This window comes from Convolutriloba macropyga, chromosome 8, assembly GCF_964194025.1.
Source record: "Convolutriloba macropyga chromosome 8, txConMacr16.3, whole genome shotgun sequence".
In the NCBI taxonomy this organism is placed as follows: Eukaryota; Metazoa; Xenacoelomorpha; order Acoela; family Convolutidae; genus Convolutriloba; species Convolutriloba macropyga.
The window spans coordinates 38,536,098-38,557,457 of NC_134475.1; the positions used below are offsets into that span (position 1 = coordinate 38,536,098).

At 33.9% G+C, this 21,360-nt stretch overlaps 1 protein-coding gene across 1 annotated transcript in view; it reads left to right on the forward strand.

Moving 5' to 3' along the window:
- The window catches only part of LOC142344110 (innexin unc-9-like), a 134,031-nt gene that overhangs the window by 19,924 nt on the left and 92,747 nt on the right, over positions 1-21,360 (forward strand). Inside the window, exon 2 of the mRNA XM_075395607.1 lies at positions 10,163-10,352. Within this exon, the coding sequence (XP_075251722.1) occupies positions 10,163-10,352 (190 nt within the window). The remainder of the gene's footprint in view (positions 1-10,162; positions 10,353-21,360) is intronic.

Genomic DNA, 21,360 nt, shown 5'->3' on the forward strand with positions numbered 1-21,360 from the left:
ATTCAAAACTCATCAATTAGACCTTACAAAAAGTCATTGACTATCAAAACAACAACAAACACAGACAAAATCAAAAAAATAAGTAGAAAAGTGCGAGAAAAAAGAGTCCAAACCATTTAAACCTTTTAAACCATTTATCTGAAAACTTCAAGTATGATGCATAGAACGTTTTCTCTAAGTCAATGCAACTATCAATATTGGGATAAGGTGTTAAGATTCCAAACGGAGTCAAAATTACCAAAAAAAATCCAAAAAATTTTTAAAAAAAATTATGCAAACTCGTGCATCGATTTCATAACACCAATAGGTAGAACGTAAAAGCGCTAGGAAGATTAATTTTGGATTAAGCACAATTTAAGGGTCCAGTCATCACTGAGACTGACTTACAGTTCACGAAATAAAGGTTAAGATCGTTTAATGTAGTATAATTTTTTCGAAAAATCACTTAAATTCGTAACAGACATTAAATTTAATAGCTTTCATCAGAAATCGATAAATACGCTCAGCTTTCCCTCGGTTGGAAGACAAGGATTTTTCTTATGCATAGCTAATTAATAAGAAATCACATTAAGTCGTATGACTATGGAAACAACAACAAATACACGCAAAAACCAAAAATTCAGTGGAAAGTGTCGAAGCCATTAAAACCATAAAGCTTTTCTCTTAAAACTTTATCCAAGATCCGTGGAACATCTTCCCTCAGCCCATGGGAGATATCAATATCAGATTATTTTGATAAAATTTCAAGAGAGACCAATAATACGAAAATATCCAAAAAAAATTTTTAATTTTGAAATCTTGTGGCATTGAAGTCATATATCAAATGGTAAGAAGATAAAGCCGTGCAGTAGAAAGTAAGGGGGTCCTGTCATTACCGAGACTGACTCTCATTTCACGAAAAACTGTTTATGATTGGTTAATGTTAAAAACCTTCTCGAAAAATCATTTTCAAAGTCTTAACAGTTTTTAGTTGTCCACTCAATGCTCCAGTTGGATTCAGGTAACACTCATTACGAAACCTATTGCACTTTTAATCAACAAATTAATACCATAGGACTCCAAAAATTTAGTAAAACCTCAAAAAGTAAATCAAAATTTCTTTTGAAATTACGAAAACTCAGAGTCGAAGACAAAAAAACACGAGCAAGTCCTTGAAAACGAATGTTTTTTCATTGGGTTTGATTAAACTGTAAATCAGTTTTGTCATTAACAGAACCTCGGCATGAAAGTTGGCTAGACTCTAGTTGACTTAAGTAAACAGAAAAAATGAAAAGTTTTTGAAAAAAAAAAGAGCTCTCAAATGGAATTCAATTTTTTGATAGTAAACTTCCCTATGAGACCAAAACTATTCTTTTTGTCGCCTTTCGTCTATTAAATTGATTCAGTTTGTATTAAATTGATTCAGTTTGTAGCTTAAAATGTAATTTTGAATCAAAATTTTTATAAAAATATCTTAAATTGAAAAATTACACTAAAAGTGAACGAAATCATGTCAAATATCACGTGTTCACACAAAACATCAATCCTCGATAACTCCTCAAAAAAAAACAAAATTCAAAAATTTTTTAAATTTCGAATTCTCGAATTCTAAGCTGCACAAGCTTTTTAATGATACCACGCACATTTCTCTACGATGAACATATCGATTGGCCAAAATTGTCTGAACAAAAAAAACTCATTTGAGTGTATGGTTCCTCCCCCCACAAGTGGGGTCTGAAAAAAAGTACTGATTTGGAATGGAAAACAATAATTGAATAAAGTGTTTTTAAGCACTATGATATCTTCTTTTTTCGTAGGCACTGTTGAAAATTTTTTATTTAAGTTGACACGATGTAGCAAATATTTCATCCTACTTTTCATTTTTTGCTTTGCCAGTTTTAAAAGTAAAACAAATTCAATAATTAACTGATTTTAATTGCTGGGAATTCTTATTTATTTTACCGGAATTCGGAATCTTATTAAAACAACTGAAAACAAATCTTATACTCAGGATTTTTGGTCTTTTAAATTCTAAAAGGAAGCTCTTCATAGCATTACAAATCTTGAGTAGGGGACGATTAGAAATAGACTTTTCAATAAACTTTCACGTTTGCCTGTTGTCATATTGATTTTGTTACTGTTTTCCACAACAGCAGTCCAAAAGTTTAAAATTTTTGGTTTCTAAGCCTCTAAAATGCAAATACGACTCTAATGCTTCTTGATTAGCTGGACTAACAAGTATTTAAGACAACAAAAATTGGGGAATAAGACTAAGAATAAGCAAAAAAGTTACGTTTTCTGATTTCTAGAATGCATTTAATGGTACTTTTTTAACGACTTTAATTTGGGAGTTCTTTAAAAAACATGTTATCTAGGCTAACCCAGTTCCAGTTCAAATGGCCGAAATTATGCTCAAAAATTGGGAGAGTTAGCCAGTCACATGTCATAAATATTTTTCATAAATATCTAGAGTAAAATGTTACTTCAACTCTAGGCTCATAGAGCACGAAAGGGTTACCACACATAAGGGTCTGAGACACCCGCAATAAAGTCTAAAATAGTTTGAACAAAAGTCAAGCAGGTTCTTACTTTTTCAAGGGAGCAAAAACCCAACAACTATCAGAGTGATTCAAATCAATCATACTATTTCTTCTCAGACTCAGTTCACGCGGCAGAAACTAATTCAAAATATGCTAAATATCCAAAAAGCGTCAAATATGTGTTGAAATGACCAAAAATGAGTCAAATTTGGTCAATTTTTGAGTCTCTTTCTTCGGATAAAGATTTTTCTTCGGATAAAGAATTTTACAAAGAACATTTTGTAGTGAAAAATAGTGGGTTTAGCATAAATTTCTTCAAGTGTGTGTGTGTGTGTGTGTGGGAAATGATTTTTGCTATGCAGAATAAAGTATTTGATTTTGTTGCTTCCGGTTAATAGATTAAGGAAAAAAATCGCTTAAAATGAATTGAAAACAAAAATTTTTTCTCGAAAATGTTTGCAGCTATTTTACCCAAGTTACTTCGGCTTAAGTGCTAAGTCTCTGTTTGTTTGGGTATTGGTTTGAAAATAGCATTTGTATAATTGGGTAACTAAAATAGCTAAATATGCGCATTCGCCTTTATACGAAAGATACAAAATCATGGTAAGCTTTGACGAGAAGGATTTGATAGAAAACAAAAGCGGCACTTAGATGTTGATGCATAATGCACTGATAAAATGCATAAAGCTTCAAATTATCAGTTGACAAACTGAACAAGCGATGGGAGATGTTCATATATCTCAAAAGAGTTCTTTAACCTTCGAACTATCACTCTATCTACTTTGACAAAAACAGAGGAGGAGCAAAATTTCCGAATGCAATTTACAAGAACAAATTGAAACATTTAATCACCAAAATGTCATTTAAAATGCCAAATAGATATGAGAAAATCTAGCGAAATTTTTTCATGCATATGAGCAGTCAGAATGTAAGGCCATTGCTATTTCTCAACTAATAATCAGGTGGTAAAACTAAGAAGTAAAATTATTACAAAACCCTAATCAAAGAATTTCCTCTTTAAATATTTATTACACTAAGAGTGAAATAGTTATGATTGAGTGTAATTTGATTTAACCAGTTAGGACTGGTTGTACTTTGATCACAATTTCACTTCAAAAATTTGAAATGACATTTCCAGAAAAAAACTAAAAGCTGTCGGAACAATTTATATAAAGACATTTTCATAAATAAAGTTTATATTGGACTAATATTGAATGACGCAATTAGTGGAGATGTAAAATAGTTCGAGCTCAACGGATTGAGTTTCTAGAAATCACGGCAACCTGGCTTTTTTCACAAAGTCAACTTTACAAAATTATGCATGCTCTTCTAGTTTTTGTGGCTCCAGCTATCAAAACGGCCGTTAAACCTAACGAATTATCGAAAAAAAAACTATTCACATATTTTTGAGAAGGACTTTCAAGACAGGATAAATTTACCGCAATTGTTAAGAAGACACTTTTCGCTGTAAGTTTATCAAAACATTGTTCACGATAGACCACAGATCACTGTAATTATCATCGCTTCAATTCGAATCACAGACGAAATCACTCTCGCAACTCTCAATGAGACAATTTTGTTTAGGTTTTTTTCCTGCTTTTGCTTTCAATTTTTACCGCCAATCTCATTCGACCCATGCGATGAGAGTTAAAATTTTGAACTTTTTTGGGTGACATTTTTTTCCAGGCAGAGTCTTGTGTTAACAGCTGAGAGAGAGATTCAACAGTTTGCTTTAGTTTTCTAAGTGTCAATAATATTCACTCCTCGGAAATCAGCATGATTCCAGTCTTGCAAATTGCTATAACGGACACAGATTTAGCCTCCTGAAAGATAGAGATAACCAATATCCTGCACCTTTCTGTCGTCAACCAGAGTGGCAATTCGTCTGCAGGTTCTACGTAGTGTGTCTAAGAGTCTCGCAAACATTCTGAATGCCAAAGATGTTAAATAAATTTAAACTTCGTTAAATTTCAGGTGTAGTGTTTTCAATTCTTGCTCCCAGCAGCTGCCAGGGCAAAACCGCAAATCATAGCGCCTTTGCGAAAAAATGGCTGCAAGAGCAAAATATTGGTAACATCAAGTGATGCTAGTTGATCTGCAGTCCTTATAGATAAGAATACTTGACCCAGTCTGAAGCAAACGTTTAAGCTCAAGGAAGGCCAAGAAAGGAGCTCCACGGCATGCTCACAAAAGTTTGACTGGTAGGTATATGGTCATTACGAATGATCAAGACATCTCGGCCCTGACATGACAATTCATGATCTATTTTTACATCGTGCGACTCAGATCTACAAAAAACCCTCATTCATATGCCGTTTGACACTTAGTCAATAATTAAGAACAGCACAAAACTCATTCGGAAATTTGTTTAGACGCATAGCTCAAGTGGAGCTAATGATAACCCGTGATGGTTTTTAAAAAAATTTCGGTCTAGAAAGAGATGGCAACTGTGGTTTTTCGCTAATTGCATCAGCTTAATTATCTTGTTCCTGAAGATTGTTTCATTGAGAGCGCCACATCGCTGTAATTTCAGCTGAATTTTTAATTGTCTCAACAATAAAGATGCCTTCAGTTGGATTATGGCCTGTTAGTTTAGGCCTGTTATGGCCTGTTAGGCCTGGTATGGCTTGAAAGAACAGTAGATTGGAGAATAGATTCAACATTTATCACATGAAATTGATCAGCTGCCACTTTTATTCAGACGCCAGTTTTAATCAACAGAAGGACTTGCTGGTCCTATGAACTATTTGACATTAAATGACCAAAATGTTGGAAAAAAATGGTTGAAAAATTTTTCTGCTGAGATGAATAAAAACTTATATGTTTTTTAACATGAATGAAGGCGAAAGTAATCTCAAACAAAAATTATTTTGGGGGGCAAAAAGCCAATTAGGCCGGAAACCAAGAGCAAATTGAGGATCGTTCACATATGCTACATGGCCAAAATGTGTCAAGACTTTGTTACGCGTTTCAGTAGGGAGGAAGCAGCAGATAATATAGCAGCTCCTGAACTTTCAATTCCATTTACTTTGATCAGATTATTCATTTTGTTTATGTTTTCACTCACTATTCTGGGAAAATCAAACGCTCACTATTCTGAGAGTAACGCAGAGTAGCAAAGTACATTCATCATACTAGGCATCAAAAAATCTGTTGCCCTGAGAGGGTTTCTACGCTTGATTAAATTGAAAATGATTCCGAAATCCTTTTGGGTTATGCCACAAACTTTTGTTTTCCTCAGTTTTCCTTTGTTTTCCAAAGTTCTTCGCCGCATATACTAGGCTCTCCAATCCTGTCTTGAACGCAATTTCTAGCCGTTTTGTTTCAAATAACTGGCCTTCCTCTGAGGCTGTTATTTTGTGCCACTTTGTTATGAGAAGCCAAATAAGACTTCACCTGCAGCAATAAGCTGAACGCTGGTCATTTTCCCTCAAGTTTGCTTGTGATGACCCAAAAATTGACGCCACAATGAATGTTAGCTCACCTCTGCTGACCAGGTCCGCTAATTTGGTTAAAAATTTCTTTTCGCACCTCAATTGACCGGAACTTGATTATTTGGTTTCCAGCGAAAGATGCTCTGAAAACATTTTTGACGTAGGATGGAATATAAAATTATTATAACTGCAGTTTTTAATTTTAATAGCTAATGTCTTCCATCGGATCAGAATTTTTGTTTTCCCTTGAAGGCAAGTTTTCGGCTCACACTGAGCGTTTTTCTGTTGTGCAGTGATATTTCATTCTAAACAAAACTTTTTGCGATTCGGCGGGTCTTTTGTTAGGAAAAACTGCTGTAGCGCAAAAGTCAAGCGCCTTTGTTGTGTCAACGCTTTTTTTTCGCTTGCTTCAACGACACTGTTTCGTACACAGGAGCATCATGTTCCCCACTATCCGTCAACCAGTTCTGCTTATCTTTCTTTTCTCCTGGTGTTCTTCCATTTTATTCTTCCTTTGTTAAAGGCACGCAAAAGACATTTGTTTACCGCCAGAAACTTCTTGCAGTTATCGACAAAGTTAGCATCTTGTTCCCCGGCTCTCCATCAACCAGTTCTGTTTATCTTTCTTTTCTCCTGGTGCTCTTCAATTTTATTCTTCTTTTGATAGAGGCACGCAAAAGACATTTGTTTACCGCCACAAACTTCTTGCAGTTATCGACAAAGTTATCCTCTATGGTTAAGATAAAATTTTGGACGATCTATAACGAAATTTAGCGAGAATAAAGCACCGGGTTACAATGCTTTTACTGCAAATAATTTGTAAGTCTGTTAACTCGTTTGTATCATTATTGTGGCCTAGTGATATAATTTGCATTGTTGAATGTTATGAACCAACTCGGGTATACAAACAGATAATCACACAGTAAGCATAAGTGGTATTCTTTTCACTGTTAAAAAGTGGAGCGAGTTTCAAATATGACGAAATTGATTGCCGAGCACACCCATTTGCCGTAGTTTTTATCCCTTTGCACGTATCATTGAGTTTTAATAAAGTTTGTCTTCCTTATTTGGAGTATAGTGTATGGATCCGATTGTAATTTGGAAACGAAATCTGTCTCGTCTTGTTGATTGCCAGTTCTCTCGTCTCCTGTGGTAAGCCAGTTGAAGAGTCGGACACTCCTTCTTGAATTGCTAGCAACTTAATAATTAATTGTTAGAAAAACTTGAAATTGACATTAAATTTTAATGTCTTAAAATGGAGACAGATAGGGTCAACTTTGTTATCTTTTGAAAAAAATTATCGAAATGGAATTACTTGTGGCGAAATGTGGCCCCCATCTTTGCGTGTGGAGTTCCTACATAGTAAACCCGAAAATGGTAGCTGCTGATAGATTTGGATTTCATTTAAAGTGAAAGAAAAATGGAATCAGTTGTATTAGAGATAGTGAGAGAGCCACACAGGATTGCGACTTCTTCTCGAAAAATTATGGAGCATATTTTGCTGACTGCAAATTACCATACATCATTTACTCATAGTGTGTTATTATATTGTTATAATTATTTCATGTGTAATATAAATTGGTTTAAAACTTCATCATATGATTTTTTGCCAAGGTTGTCACGTGATATGGAAATGATAAAAATAAATATTTCGGAGCTAATGTAAAAGAACAAAATTTCGGTAAAAATATTAATACTAATATGAACGATTGGAGTGTCATTTATATATATATATATATATATATATATATATATATATATATATATATATATTAGAGAGAGAGAGAGAGAGAGAGAGAAAGAAAGAGAGAGAGAGAGAGAGAGAGAGAGAGAGATATCGGACATTTGTTTCCATCAAATGTTCCGTGACTGAATCATTTTTTGAGATGTAATCACGTACTGGTGTTTACCTCAGTTTATTTGTTGCAACGTCCACGCCCGGGTCGAGATGTCATCGCCATTTAAAGCAAAATTAAGTAAGATAAGCGGTGAATGCGGAAAATTTTGCAACGTAAGCGGTGAATGCAGTGAAACTACATAAATCATTCGGTTAATGCGGTGAAAAAAAACTTTATCGCTGGTAGCGGTGAAACTATTTAATGTCACCGCTGGTTTTAGCGGTGGATTTACATATTTTATGTAAATAAGCGGTGATTGCAATCAAATTACATAAATTCACCGCTTAACTTATTGGTGAACTTACTTAGTATAACCGCTTAGAAAGTGTTGAAATTGTGGGAGATCAGCAGTTAATGCGGTGAAATTAATGGGGAGTAAGAGAAGAATTATTAGATTTAAGCCCCCCCCACCCTTTAACCTTACATCTTTTTGACACTCTTTTCTAAAGGGTGAATTTATTTAATTTCACCACTAGAGTAAGCGGTGAAATATACAAAATTTCATCGCTAAGATATGTAATTTCATCGCTAAATGTCTCAAATCTTACAAAATTTACCTCGCATGTTTTACAGAAAGTAGAGTGAAATTGATTTATATTCAAAACAAAAATACTAGACGTTAGTGAGAGATGGCGCAGTGGACGAAGACGTGGATAACTTGCAGAAGGTGAAAGGTTCAAACCCTAGAAAGTGCGGGGAAAATTGGAGGCTTTTTACTAGTTCAACGCTTACTATAGAGAGGAAGTTACTTAATTTCACCACTTTTCACCGCAAAATTGTGTACAAAATTTGCGGAGAAAAAAATCAAATTTTCGCCGCTTATCTTACATACTTTTCCGACTTTTCTTCGACCCGGGCAGCAGTTCATCTAATGCAACTTTATAGATGGATATAAATGCAATTGAATCTACTGAGCTGTTAACCCAAAAGAAGAGTTTGGTTGTAAAACATGAAATTTCCTGCATGCTTTTTTCGAAAACTGCAAAAGATCGTTTGTAAATTTGTTTTAAGAGATGTATAAATTGTCCAATTTCAGTACAAAATTCTTAGTTTTTTGTTTGTGATAATGTCGGATCTTGTGAAAGACGTTTAATCCCTCCTACTTCAATTAAACTTCTTTTGGGAGCTTTGCAAAGCTATTGAAATTCCTTCTTTAACCTGTCGTCAATTCTTTTTGGAAAGATTTGATGCCATTGATACACATTAGATTCGAAAATACAGCAATTAAATTGAATTGTTATAGAGATTCAGCTGGTATCCTCATAATGTAATTTGATAATAAGGAACACGTTTTCTTCAAACAAACCTTTTTCGTGTGAAATAAATTGAAACTTTCTGCACATCTGTAAGAGTGCCAAACGTAACCATTTACAACGTTTGATTAGAGAAGATAAGGACAAAACCGAACAGCAAAACGTAAGAGCCTTTATTGTTTTTGTTTACTTTAAACCGGACGTACTGATAATTTCCAACAGAGCAGCTAAAGTTGACTGAGTACAGAATTTCAGTTCTCGCGAAGGCAAGTTAAAAATTCAAATGCTGTTAACTGGTTTGAAAAAGTTTTTGGGTCATTCATGCATCTTATTTTGCAAACTTGATTTGTGCTAACCAATGAGTTTTTAAATCTTTGTCATTTTCTATTGATGTCAATACCGTCGCTATCAGCCAACTTTGCAGGGCACAATTTTTAGCCCTAAATTTTCCTATAAATATTACTTAGCAATGTTCAAACCCGATTTTTAGCCCAAAGGTTGATCTTTTCAACAATTGCCCCCCTTTGGTCCCTAGTAGAGAATTGCGCCCCTTCTGTGTTATATTTTACCACAATATTACTCGGACTACTGCTTAGAGAGCCGAATATCAGTTTTAACGCAATTGCCGACTGCTGTTCACGGTCATGCTTCTCATGCGAAGCGCACCCACCAACCCGGCACCCGAGTTGGATTTTTTTTCAGTCTTCCAGTTTAAATCCAGTTTGGCTAATTAACCTAGCATGGCGTTTTCTATTCCATTCAGTTTAACATTGTATGCGCATATGTGGAACGTCCTTAGTCGTCTCTGATTGGTTAAAAAATCGCTCGATTAAATTCAATTCAAGAATAGCCCCCTATGCAAAAAGAACACAATTGTTAAAAATATCCCAAAGGATTAGTCTTGTTCACTTGGATTATCAAAAGTGTATTGGTTTCAAAACAATTAAAATGGTGAGTGCCAATTGCGGTCACTATTTGAGAAAAGGTGGATCTAACCTGACCCAACCAACCCACCACTCTTCCCCTCCCCCTGGGCTTATAACCCTCCGTCTGTTTAGTACGTGGGAGACCCAATCGACTGCTGGACTCCGCCCAACTTCCCCGCCCAGTGGGTGCAGTACACTGACACTTACTGCTGGGTGAGCAATACATACCACCTGCCAATAGGGATCCCAGCCTCACTCACAAAGAGGGTCACCCATGGGTACGAGATTAAGTACTACCAGTGGGTACCCATCATGCTAGTTGGTAAGTTATTGGGAATGACTTTTCTCCAATCTGATTCATCTCCTCCTCCATGTGTACAAAACTAAACCAATTTTGGTATTTAAAAAACAATCTTTCGGTAACTTTTTCCACCCACAAGTGAAACAACAAACTAATGCATACTTCGCTAGTTTTTAAATTTGAATTCATTCGCATAGGACTGTCATCCCCGGATTAAACAAGCGTAACATAAAGACTCCAGTAATGACTACCGAATGACACAATTTTTTAGTCCATAACAAAGTTCCTCTTCTTTCGAGCAAAAAGAAGAAAGTCTCTAAATATTAAAATATTAAATATACGCAAAAGAGGCTCGAAATTTAAGCAGCAACAATCAATTGTGAAGTATGCCGCCTCACATTTGCCATAAGTGGACAGCAAACGGAGGAAAATCCTGTGCGTCAAAGAGAATCCGAGGGCCAAGGAAAGGGAAAATGAAATCGTCCACTGACTTTTCCACTTCCTGGGAGCAGAAAGAGTGACAATGGAGTAGCCGCCCAAAGATTTTCAACAACCTGCAAGTCAAAGACCTCTCCCAACCCGTGCAAAAAATGGATCTGTCATCACGTATAAGTGTGAGTACCAAAACAGATGGAAGTGATCCAGCCACCCGGGTCGAGGTTTGGTCATAAAATAATGTAAGATTAGCGGTGAATAGTGGTGAAAAAAAATCTTTTTTCACCGCAAAGCGCCCGCATCTTTTAGCATTGAATGCGGTGAATTTTTGCGGTTTTTTGCGGTGACATTTTTTTCACCGCATTCATTGGATTTCTTACCAAAAATAAACTGCCGTACACGAGTTCGAACCACTCACCTCCTGCGTGCCAAAAACTTCTAAGTCTACTGCGCCATCTCTCACTGATGTCACTGCTATTTCCTCTCGAATTTAAGACATGCGTTGAAATTAGCGCGGTGAATATTTGTAATATTTGCAATTTTAGTGGTTAAAATTTTTTTTTCACCGCATTCTGCTGGTAGCGATAAAAAAAATTTTTCCGCCACATTCTGCCGGTAGCGGTGAAAATTTTTTTTCACCGCTTAGGCGGTGAAAAAATTTTTTTCACCGCTTAAAAGTTATTTCCACCGCATTCATCGCATTGAACGCAAATCTTACCCTGTTTCTGAAATTCACCGCAAATCTTACATCTTTTAGCGATTTTTAGCGGTGACACATCGATCCGGGCAAACCCTCGGAACAACCAGATGCAGTATACCGGTATAATTGCGTCGAAAACCAATCAAAGAAATTCCCTGTCGGTTTTGTGTGAAGGTTTACACTACTGCGTCAAGGAAAAAACAGCGAAAATACCTGCAAAGGCAAACCAGAAGAAAACGGAAACAGACAATGTAAAAATCTTAGAACGTGGATAGAAACATCAAACTTTGATAGGTACAAGAAACGTCACACAAACTACAGCAGAGGCAACCGGAGAGAGAGCAGACCTCCAGCATGAAGTCGAAGGCTGATACACGAGAAAACAACAACCAATTTTAACAATTTCTCGGAAAAGTATGAAAGCTGAGCAATTCCACTGAGCAAAAACATCAAGTTAAAATGTTCGGTAACAACAAAACAACAGAGGCAATGAAAAATTCCACACACAATACAGAAGTGATTTCTGATTTGTCTGAAAAGCTGTTTTTTTCTCCAAAAGTTATACAAAAAAAAACAAATTGGACAATTGTCTGTAATAAAACAATTAATTTTTTGGCCCAAAAAAAGAACTAAAACGAACAGATTTAAAATTTAATCTACAAATATTATTTTCTCGGTTTGATTTTGTTTGCTATTTGCTTGTCGAACAATGAAATTAAATGCTCAAATTAATTTCAGTCGGTGAAAAATTTAGGCATTTTTAACCTGGCTTTTACTTTTTACAAAACTTAATTCATCACTAAAAGATTGCAAATTAATGTTAGGTAGAAAAAATAGAACCCAATAATTTGTTAGCTGGCTTGAGATTTCAAAAACGTGAAACTGTACGGAAGCTGCTCCATATTATTCTTGCATACTCATTCATTTACTATCTTTGTAATTCTGATTTAAGTAGAAGTTGCAACATATTCTGCGCCTTCTATTTCTAAACAGTGTGCCATTTGCTTTTCACCTGTCATTAATTTACGTTCTTCGGCTGTTATTATTTTTATTATTGTCAATGGTATTATTATTAATGGAACGCTTTTTTACGTACAAATATAATAAGCATGTGGTCCTATGAAACCAGTTTTTCTCTCTCTCTATCTCTTCATTTGTTCTCCAAAATGTAGCTTTCACACTAGACATCAAATGTTGCCTTAAATTGTTGGGAATAAATCAAGTGGATTGTTTAACTTGGTTTGAAATATCAGCGATTGCAATGGCTAATCCAGTCAGAAAAAAATTAATCTTTTCAATCAGAAAAAAAAGTTTTGACTTTGTTGAGCTACCAAATCCACCCGATTGGATGGCATGTTCTCTCATATTTAACGTACACATTGATAAGCTCGCAAAATGACTACCAATGGAAGTCACCTCGTTAACATGTATTACCAAACCACTAAGCAATGTCATTAAGTCAGTAGAGAAAACTCCACAAATAACTAAAGTGAAGTGAGGACATTGTGAGGAAGCTTCCCAAAGTTAAGTAAAAGATGTATCAAACAATTAATGAAGAATTACGTACAAAAACGTGCGGAGAAAGCTTTGAAAACAAAATTTGAAGATGCAAACCTATACAATGCCTTCAGTGGTTATCTAAGGTCTCTTATGAGTATGAATATATTTGTTTTCAGATGATATCGGTGAAATTTTGAACTTCTCCACTATTTTATTTTATTCCTTTCGACTTCTGGTGTAGTCTCAGTAAAGACAGGCCAAAGTAAATTTCCTGACAGTTATCAAATAATATCTGCAACGGTTGTATTTAACCATTGATTAGTTCGTTTTGATACTACGAGTTTACAATTGTTTTGGTGTGAGCTCAATAGCACGCTTTATATGTTCATTTTGTTTCATTGTTTAACTATCAAATAAGTGGAAGGTCTAATTCGAAAACTGCTTAGCTCAAAAAACCCAAAGCTTTGAAAAAAAAAACACAAATGAAATTCTTGAATAGATTGCAAATTAATTTTAGCTAGAAAAAATAGAACCCAATAATTTGTTAACTGGCTTGAGATTTCAAAAACGTGAAACTGTACAGAAGCTGCTCCATATTATTCTTGCATAGTCATTCATTTACTATCTTTGTAGTTCTGATTTAAGTAGAAGTTGCAACATATTCTGCGCCTGCTAATTCTAAACGGTGTGCCATTTGCTTTTCAATTGTCATTAATTTACGTTCTTCGGCTGTTATTATTTTTATCATTGTCAATGGTATTATTATTAATGGAACGCTTTTTCAAGTACAAATATAAAAAGCATGTGGTCCTATGAAACCACTTTCTCTCTCTCTCTCTATCTCTTCATTTGTTCTCCAAAATGTAGCTTTCACACTAGACATCAAATGTTGCCTTAAATTTTTGGGAATAAATCAAGTGGGTTGTTTAACTTGGTTTGAAATATCAGCGATTGCAATGGCTAATCCAGTCAGAAAAAAATTAATCTTTTCAATCAGAAAAAAAAGTTTTGACTTTGTTGAGCTACCAAATCCACCCGATTGGATGGCATGTTCTCTCATATTTACCGAATACTTTGATAAGCTCGCAAAATGACTACCAATGGAAGTCACCTCGTTAACATGTATTACCAAACCACTAAGCAATGTCATTAAGTCAGTAGAGAAAACTCCACAAATAACTAAAGTGAAGTGAGGACATTGTGAGGAAGCTTCCCAAAGTTAAGTAAAAGATGTATCAAACAATTAATGAAGAATTACGTACAAAAACGTGCGGAGAAAGCTTTGAAAACAAAATTTGAAGATGCAAACCTATACAATGCCTTCAGTGGTTATCTAAGGTCTCTTATGAGTATGAATATATTTGTTTTCAGATGATATCGGTGAAATTTTGAACTTCTCCACTATTTTATTTTATTCCTTTCGACTTCTGGTGTAGTCTCAGTAAAGACAGGCCAAAGTAAATTTCCTGACAGTTATCAAATAATACCTGCAACGGTTGTATTTAACCATTGATTAGTTCGTTTTGATACTACGAGTTTACAATTGTTTTGGTGTGAGCTCAATAGCACGCTTTATATGTTCATTTTGTTTCATTGTTTAACTATCAAATAAGTGGAAGGTCTAATTCGAAAACTGCTTAGCTCAAAAAACCCAAAGCTTTGAAAAAAAAACACAAATGAAATTGTTGAATAGATTGCAAATTAATTTTAGCTAGAAAAAATAGAACCCAATAATTTGTTAACTGGCTTGAGATTTCAAAAACGTGAAACTGTACTGAAGCTGCTCCATATTATTCTTGCATAGTCATTCATTTACTATCTTTGTAGTTCTGATTTAAGTAGAAGTTGCAACATATTCTGCGCCTGCTAATTCTAAACGGTGTGCCATTTGCTTTTCAATTGTCATTAATTTACGTTCTTCGGCTGTTATTATTTTTATCATTGTCAATGGTATTATTATTAATGGAACGCTTTTTCAAGTACAAATATAATAAGCATGTGGTCCTATGAAACCACTTTCTCTCTCTCTCTATCTCTTCATTTGTTCTCCAAAATGTAGCTTTCACACTAGACATCAAATGTTGCCTTAAATTGTTGGGAATAAATCAAGTGGGTTGTTTAACTTGGTTTGAAATATCAGCGATTGCAATGGCTAATCCAGTCAGAAAAAAATTAATCTTTTCAATCAGAAAAAAAAGTTTTGACTTTGTTGAGCTACCAAATCCACCCGATTGGATGGCATGTTCTCTCATATTTACCAAATACTTTGATAAGCTCGCAAAATGACTACCAATGGAAGTCACCTCGTTAACATGTATTACCAAACCACTAAGCAATGTCATTAAGTCAGTAGAGAAAACTCCACAAATAACTAAAGTGAAGTGAGGACATTGTGAGGAAGCTTCCCAAAGTTAAGTAAAAGATGTATCAAACAATTAATGAAGAATTACGTACAAAAACGTGCGGAGAAAGCTTTGAAAACAAAATTTGAAGATGCAAACCTATACAATGCCTTCAGTGGTTATCTAAGGTCTCTTATGAGTATGAATATATTTGTTTTCAGATGATATCGGTGAAATTTTGAACTTCTCCACTATTTTATTTTATTCCTTTCGACTTCTGGTGTAGTCTCAGTAAAGACAGGCCAAAGTAAATTTCCTGGCAATTATCAAATAATATCTTGCAATGGTTGTATTTAACCATTGATTAGTTCGTTTTGATACTACGAGTTCACAATTTTTTTTGGTGTGAGCTCAATAGCACGCTTTATATGTTCATTTTGTTTCATTGTTTAACTATCACATAAGTAGAAGGTCTAATTCGAAAACTGCTTAGCTCAAAAAACCCAAAGCTTTGAAAAAAAACACAAATGAAATTGTTAGTTGTTTCTCTTGAAAAATTTATGCTTTTATGGGCTGAGACATAGTTTTCTCGCAAAACATAGTAGAATTTTGTTTTATTTTTACCTGTGTTTGTCTTCATTGTTGTATATCAAACATATACTTGAAAGTGTTGGGTCTCAATTACGTATAAATGAACCTGTATAAAGATTTCAGTTCACAGCTAAATGTTTTAATGACTTTCACACAAATTTTGCTCAAAGAAATGAAAATTTTCTTCAACTGTGCTTTTTTGTAGTCATTTTTGTCATCATGTAACCCAACTTCATTAGAAAGAAGCGTCAACTACTTTTGTTCATTTATTATTAAATTCTCTTTTTGGATATTCTCACTTTTGGCTTCGATCATTTAATTTCAAAAATTTTCAAGTTTTCGATACTGTTCACCTTTTGGGCTTCTTCTTGTTGTCATTTCCACACAGTCTTTTTATAAGAAAGGCCCTTTGATGTTCAGATGAGAAGCAGATGATGACTCATAGTTTCTGCAGATAACATCATAACATCTAATATTAATAGTGCCTTGAACACTGTGTCTTATAATTTTTTGTGACGTTTTGGTTTTTTTTGTAGCCTTGCAACTAAGTCTCCCTAATAAAAAGCGCAATTGCCTTTCTGAGATGCTGCAGACTAATCCGTCTGTTTTAGTTGAAATATGATGTCTGCTATAACTTTTGAATGTATTTGTTTTCAAAAAATATTTGGGCTTTTGAGCTTATCTCTTTTTAAAATCATTTTTTGGTCGATTTGTAGCTTAGTCTCTGTAGATACAGGTCGGAATTTGTTTCCAGTGAACTATAGTCAGATTTCTAAAACGGTTTGAGTTTCAACCGTTTGTTTGTCGGCTTTGTTAATGCAAGAGTTCATAAATTGTTTGTGATTTCCATATCTTTGTAATTTTCGTCGGATTTTTCTTTTCTTTTCAAATCAGAACATCACTGGTAGGTCCCATTGGCTTTGCAAAAGTTGCGCAATTCATTATGTTTAATGATTTTACTGACAGAGTTTTGATTTTAACAGCTCCGCTGCCATCTTCACTCAGATTTAACCAAATTTTTAATTTTGCCGGTATTCGTCCGTTTTTTTTGTAGTCGTATGACGAACACTGGAAAATGGCAAGCCTCAATTCTTCCTATGAAGATATAATTTGACAATTTGGTATATTTTATTTACTATCTAATAGTTGTAATCACTTTGAAAATTATCATTTTTAAAAAATGAAAAAAATTTATATGTTCGCTCCTGTTTGCTTTTTTTTGTGTCGACCTGTTACCCAGTCGCATTGAGGATGTCCCATATCTATTCTAATGAAGTATTGGTTATTCTTTTGTTTAGGTTTTTTCTCCTGCGAAATTGTTTTTGCTGTAATTATTTTTTTGAACACAAAAATCGAGTTCTTGTCGTAATTAATCTTTGTTATTTGATTTTTATTATTTTTTTCTAGTGTGTCCTATTAGCAACAAGTTTCATCGGCCATCTAACTTGGCGCTATTCATTCCTTTAGTGTTTTTGGACGCTTTCTTTTGGTAGCCAAACATTTCAAGACTGTGGATATTGATAGCGGGGTGGGAAATTTATGTGCGAAGCACATTACCGAGCAATTTTGTTGTTCCAAAGCACTTTACTGGGGTGAGGAGATATACACTAAAATTGGTCGTTTTGTTCATTCAAACTTGGCGAAGGATTTAATCATCGTAAAGAGTTATGACTGGTATCATTAGAAAGCCCGCCCAGCGTAGAATAAGAAATTCAAAAAATTTTTTGTTTTTCGTTTTTCACAGTGAGTTATCGAGATTTTAAGTTTTGTGAATAGCAGATGGAATAGCGTTGTTTTTATTCACATTCTCCTTATTTTTTAAAACAACTTTTCGCCAACTTTGCTAATTTCAATGAAAGTTCTTAACTGCAGTGTCATTGTTGTAATGCTCAAAGATAGAGGAAGGCAGTCGAATTGTTTGATCAAAATTTTTTATCTAGATTTTAAGCTAAATTTTTCAAAATTCAAACTTTCTGTCAGAAATAGGACAAAATGTGTTTGTAGCCCCACTTTTTTAATCTTGCTGGACCTATACTCCTAAAAGCTGCATACATATACTTCATAAGCACAAAAAGAGATCTAGTTGTACTCTCGCTGGCTTTAAGAGCTTCTGGAATTATAATTTTGCAAGATTTGCAAATAAAATTTTGACAAATATAGAAAAAGGCTTTTTTCATATTTGATGTACTGGAAGATTTGTTTATAAAGTAATGCTTATTGCAACCTTTTGACCAGTTAAGAGTTTTTGTAGACGCGCAGTAAAATCAGGGCTGATCTTGATCTCAACGTGGATCCTTGCAGTAAAAACTTTTGAGGTTTTGTTTGGGCGCGGCTTATATTTCATAATATTTTGGCATTTGTAGTTTTTATGTTAATAACTTACAAGAATTTCAAATAATATTTTGGTTTCATAGTTAAGCTCAGGGTTTTTACGGTTTTCGTACATGTTTTCGTACATGTTTTCGCACATGTTTTCGTAAATAATTATTGGCTTCTTACATTTTACTTCCAAATGTTATATTTCTTTTAGTCAAATGAAATAGTCTTGCCAATCAAAGATCCACATGGATTCTTTGTGAGCTATGATTGAGCCTAGACAATGCGTTCCGTTGTTATCTAATGTATTTTTCGACTTTTAATATATTCGTTTAGGAAAAAATCCGTGAATTTTTGAGCTTTGCGGCTACTTTATTTTATTTCTCTCAACCTCTGGAATATCATCAGTAAAGACAGGCCAAAACGCATTTCCTGTGAGTTTTAAAATAGTGCCTAAAACGGCTTTATTATTAACTAATGGTTTCTTGTTTTCGATAAATATTTGAGTTTTAGTTATAACTGCACATTTTATAGATTCATTTTGTTTTTTTCTCGAACTTTAGCTTTATTGATAGGTCCAATTGAAAGAAAGTATTGTTGAAAGAAAGCTCAGGGTTCAAAAAAGTGGCAAGTGATTATGTTCATATATTTCGTGGAATACTTTTTGTTGTATGGTGTGAGACCCAGTTCTCACTCCTACTTAACAATTTCAGTCTTTAGTTGATTGTTTTAATTTTTCTCAACAGAATTTTGAAAAACAAAATATAAAAAAAATCAACTGTCAATTTTTTGCTCTCAACTTTGTAATCGTGTAACCCAACCTCCATAATAAGAAGTCTCGACTATTTTTAATGTTTCCTACATTAAATTCGCTGTTGCTTATATGTTTTGACTGATGGCTTCAAACAATTAAATACGAACAATAATTTCGAGGTTTCGATGTTTTTCAATTTTCAAAAACCTTTTTGTAAGGAAGACCCTTTGTTATTCAGATGAGAAGCAATAAATGATATAAAGTTCCTGCAGATAACACCCTATAATTAATCATAGTGCGTTCAAGAGTCTGATGTTGTAAAATTGTTTGTGAAATTTTGGCTTCTGCCTGGGTTGTTGTTTTTTATAGTCCTGCAACTTTTTCTCATTAATAACATGCCCAATTCTCTTCCTGAGGTGTTGCAAGTTAACCCTTTTCTAATAGTTGAAATCTTTTTGGATTTTTAAATTTTGCCATATTGTTACATCGTTTTCGGTCAATTCTTAGTTTAGTTTGTAAAGTTTAGTAAAGTCTGTAGAGACAGGTCGCAACCAGTTTCCAGTGAGCTATAGTTTAATCTTTAAAAGGATTTTAGCATCAAACATTTGTTTTTCGCTTTGCTACTTCGAGATTTCATTAAAAACTTGTGATTTTTATATATTTGCACAGTTTATAGGAATGTTGGTTTCTTTTCAGTTTATAACATTAATGACTTGTCCCATTGGGTTTGAATGTTCTTTGATTTCTTCTATTTTAATTTTTTTATTGACAAACTTATGGTTTTAACGGCTTCACTGACTTCAAGGAGTCTTATGACGTAAACTTGATAATGATATGTCTCAATTGCTTCTTATGGAGATATAAATGGACATTTTAGTTCTTTCTGTTGATATAGAATGGTTTTAATTACATTGAAATTAATTTTTTTCAAAAACACAACTTATTTTTGAAATTTAACCCTTTTTGTTTTTATTTGTCGAACTGTCACCCAGTCCTATTGAGGACAGGTCCAATATATTTTCTAATGAAGCACAGTATGGTTTGTTATGTTTAGGTTTCATCGGATGCGTGTTTGATTTTACTTTTCGAACAAAAAATAGACACCGAATTTTGGTCGTAATTAATGTTTGTCACTTGATTTTTATTATAGTCTATTCAAGAAGTCTCATCAGCAAGTTTCATCGACCCACTAAAGTGGTATTATTTCATTCCATTAGTGGTTTGTTTTACGATATGTATGTTTTTGTAAATTTTCTATCTCCTCATCATTTGGTAATCAATTAAGTAAAGAATGTGGATGAGCTAGGTCGGAACATTATCTGCGTGTGCACATTATCGAGTCTCCTTGTTAAATTCTAAATTCAAGTATTGAATGATCAAGCGTCAGTTTTATTTTGAAGTTTACATTTTAACAATGTCTCTAATTTTAAAAGCCTAAAGTGCAATCTGAACAAAACAAACAAAATTTAAAATTTGACGAACATTTTTGCAAAAGCTGTTTAGCTACTTGCTACATAATTTATCTAGGCGAATTGCAAATATTATGAAAAGTGATAATGTTCCACGAGTGTTAAATGAACGGACAGAAAACCAGTTTGCAGGTTTGGAAATTTCTGATGTAGGAAATCTCTATCTGGACAAAATTGCGAACAATTGCGTTGGTTAGTTGTTCATACATAAATTTCAAGGTGATTAGAGGAGTTAGTGTTAGGGCCATACTTTTTGTTCTTTTCTTGTTGGTGCTAAGCGAACAGCATTCAAAATATTCGTCATTGCAGGTGATTAGGATATAGTTTGATTTAAAAGCGGAAAATTGTAGAATAGAACTTTGACAACATTGACAGAACTGAGGTAAAAAAAGAAAAGTCAAATTGAAGTTATGAAGCGAATTGTCACATAAATTGCGTGGGATACATCCCACGTTTGAGACTAGACAGAATGTTCAATAATATAGAAAAATTGGTCAAATATCTCCATATTTTAAGTACAACTTTGACGCTGCCATGTTCTTAATTACCATGTTTTTCTGAAAAATTAAATGTGATTCGAATTTAATATTGAACAAATTCTTGGACTAATTATCAGTTCATACTTGTCTGATGAAGTTAGCTTATAGTCTTTTTCTGCTCTATACTGGCTGATATTGTGAATTGTTGTATACATAACTAAGAATTAATTCAAAGTTTTTCTACATTGAAAGATTGTAGCACTGATAAAGTTTAATGCGTAAAAATGCATTAATATTAAAATTCTAAAACTGCTTCATCAAATATTGCCTATCCCATTCAAGCATATGCGAAGCAAAAATAGACAAAAAAATATTTTCATGAATAAGAATAACAGTTTTGGTCAACAGTCGAAACAATTTCAGATAGTAATTTCGGAAAACCT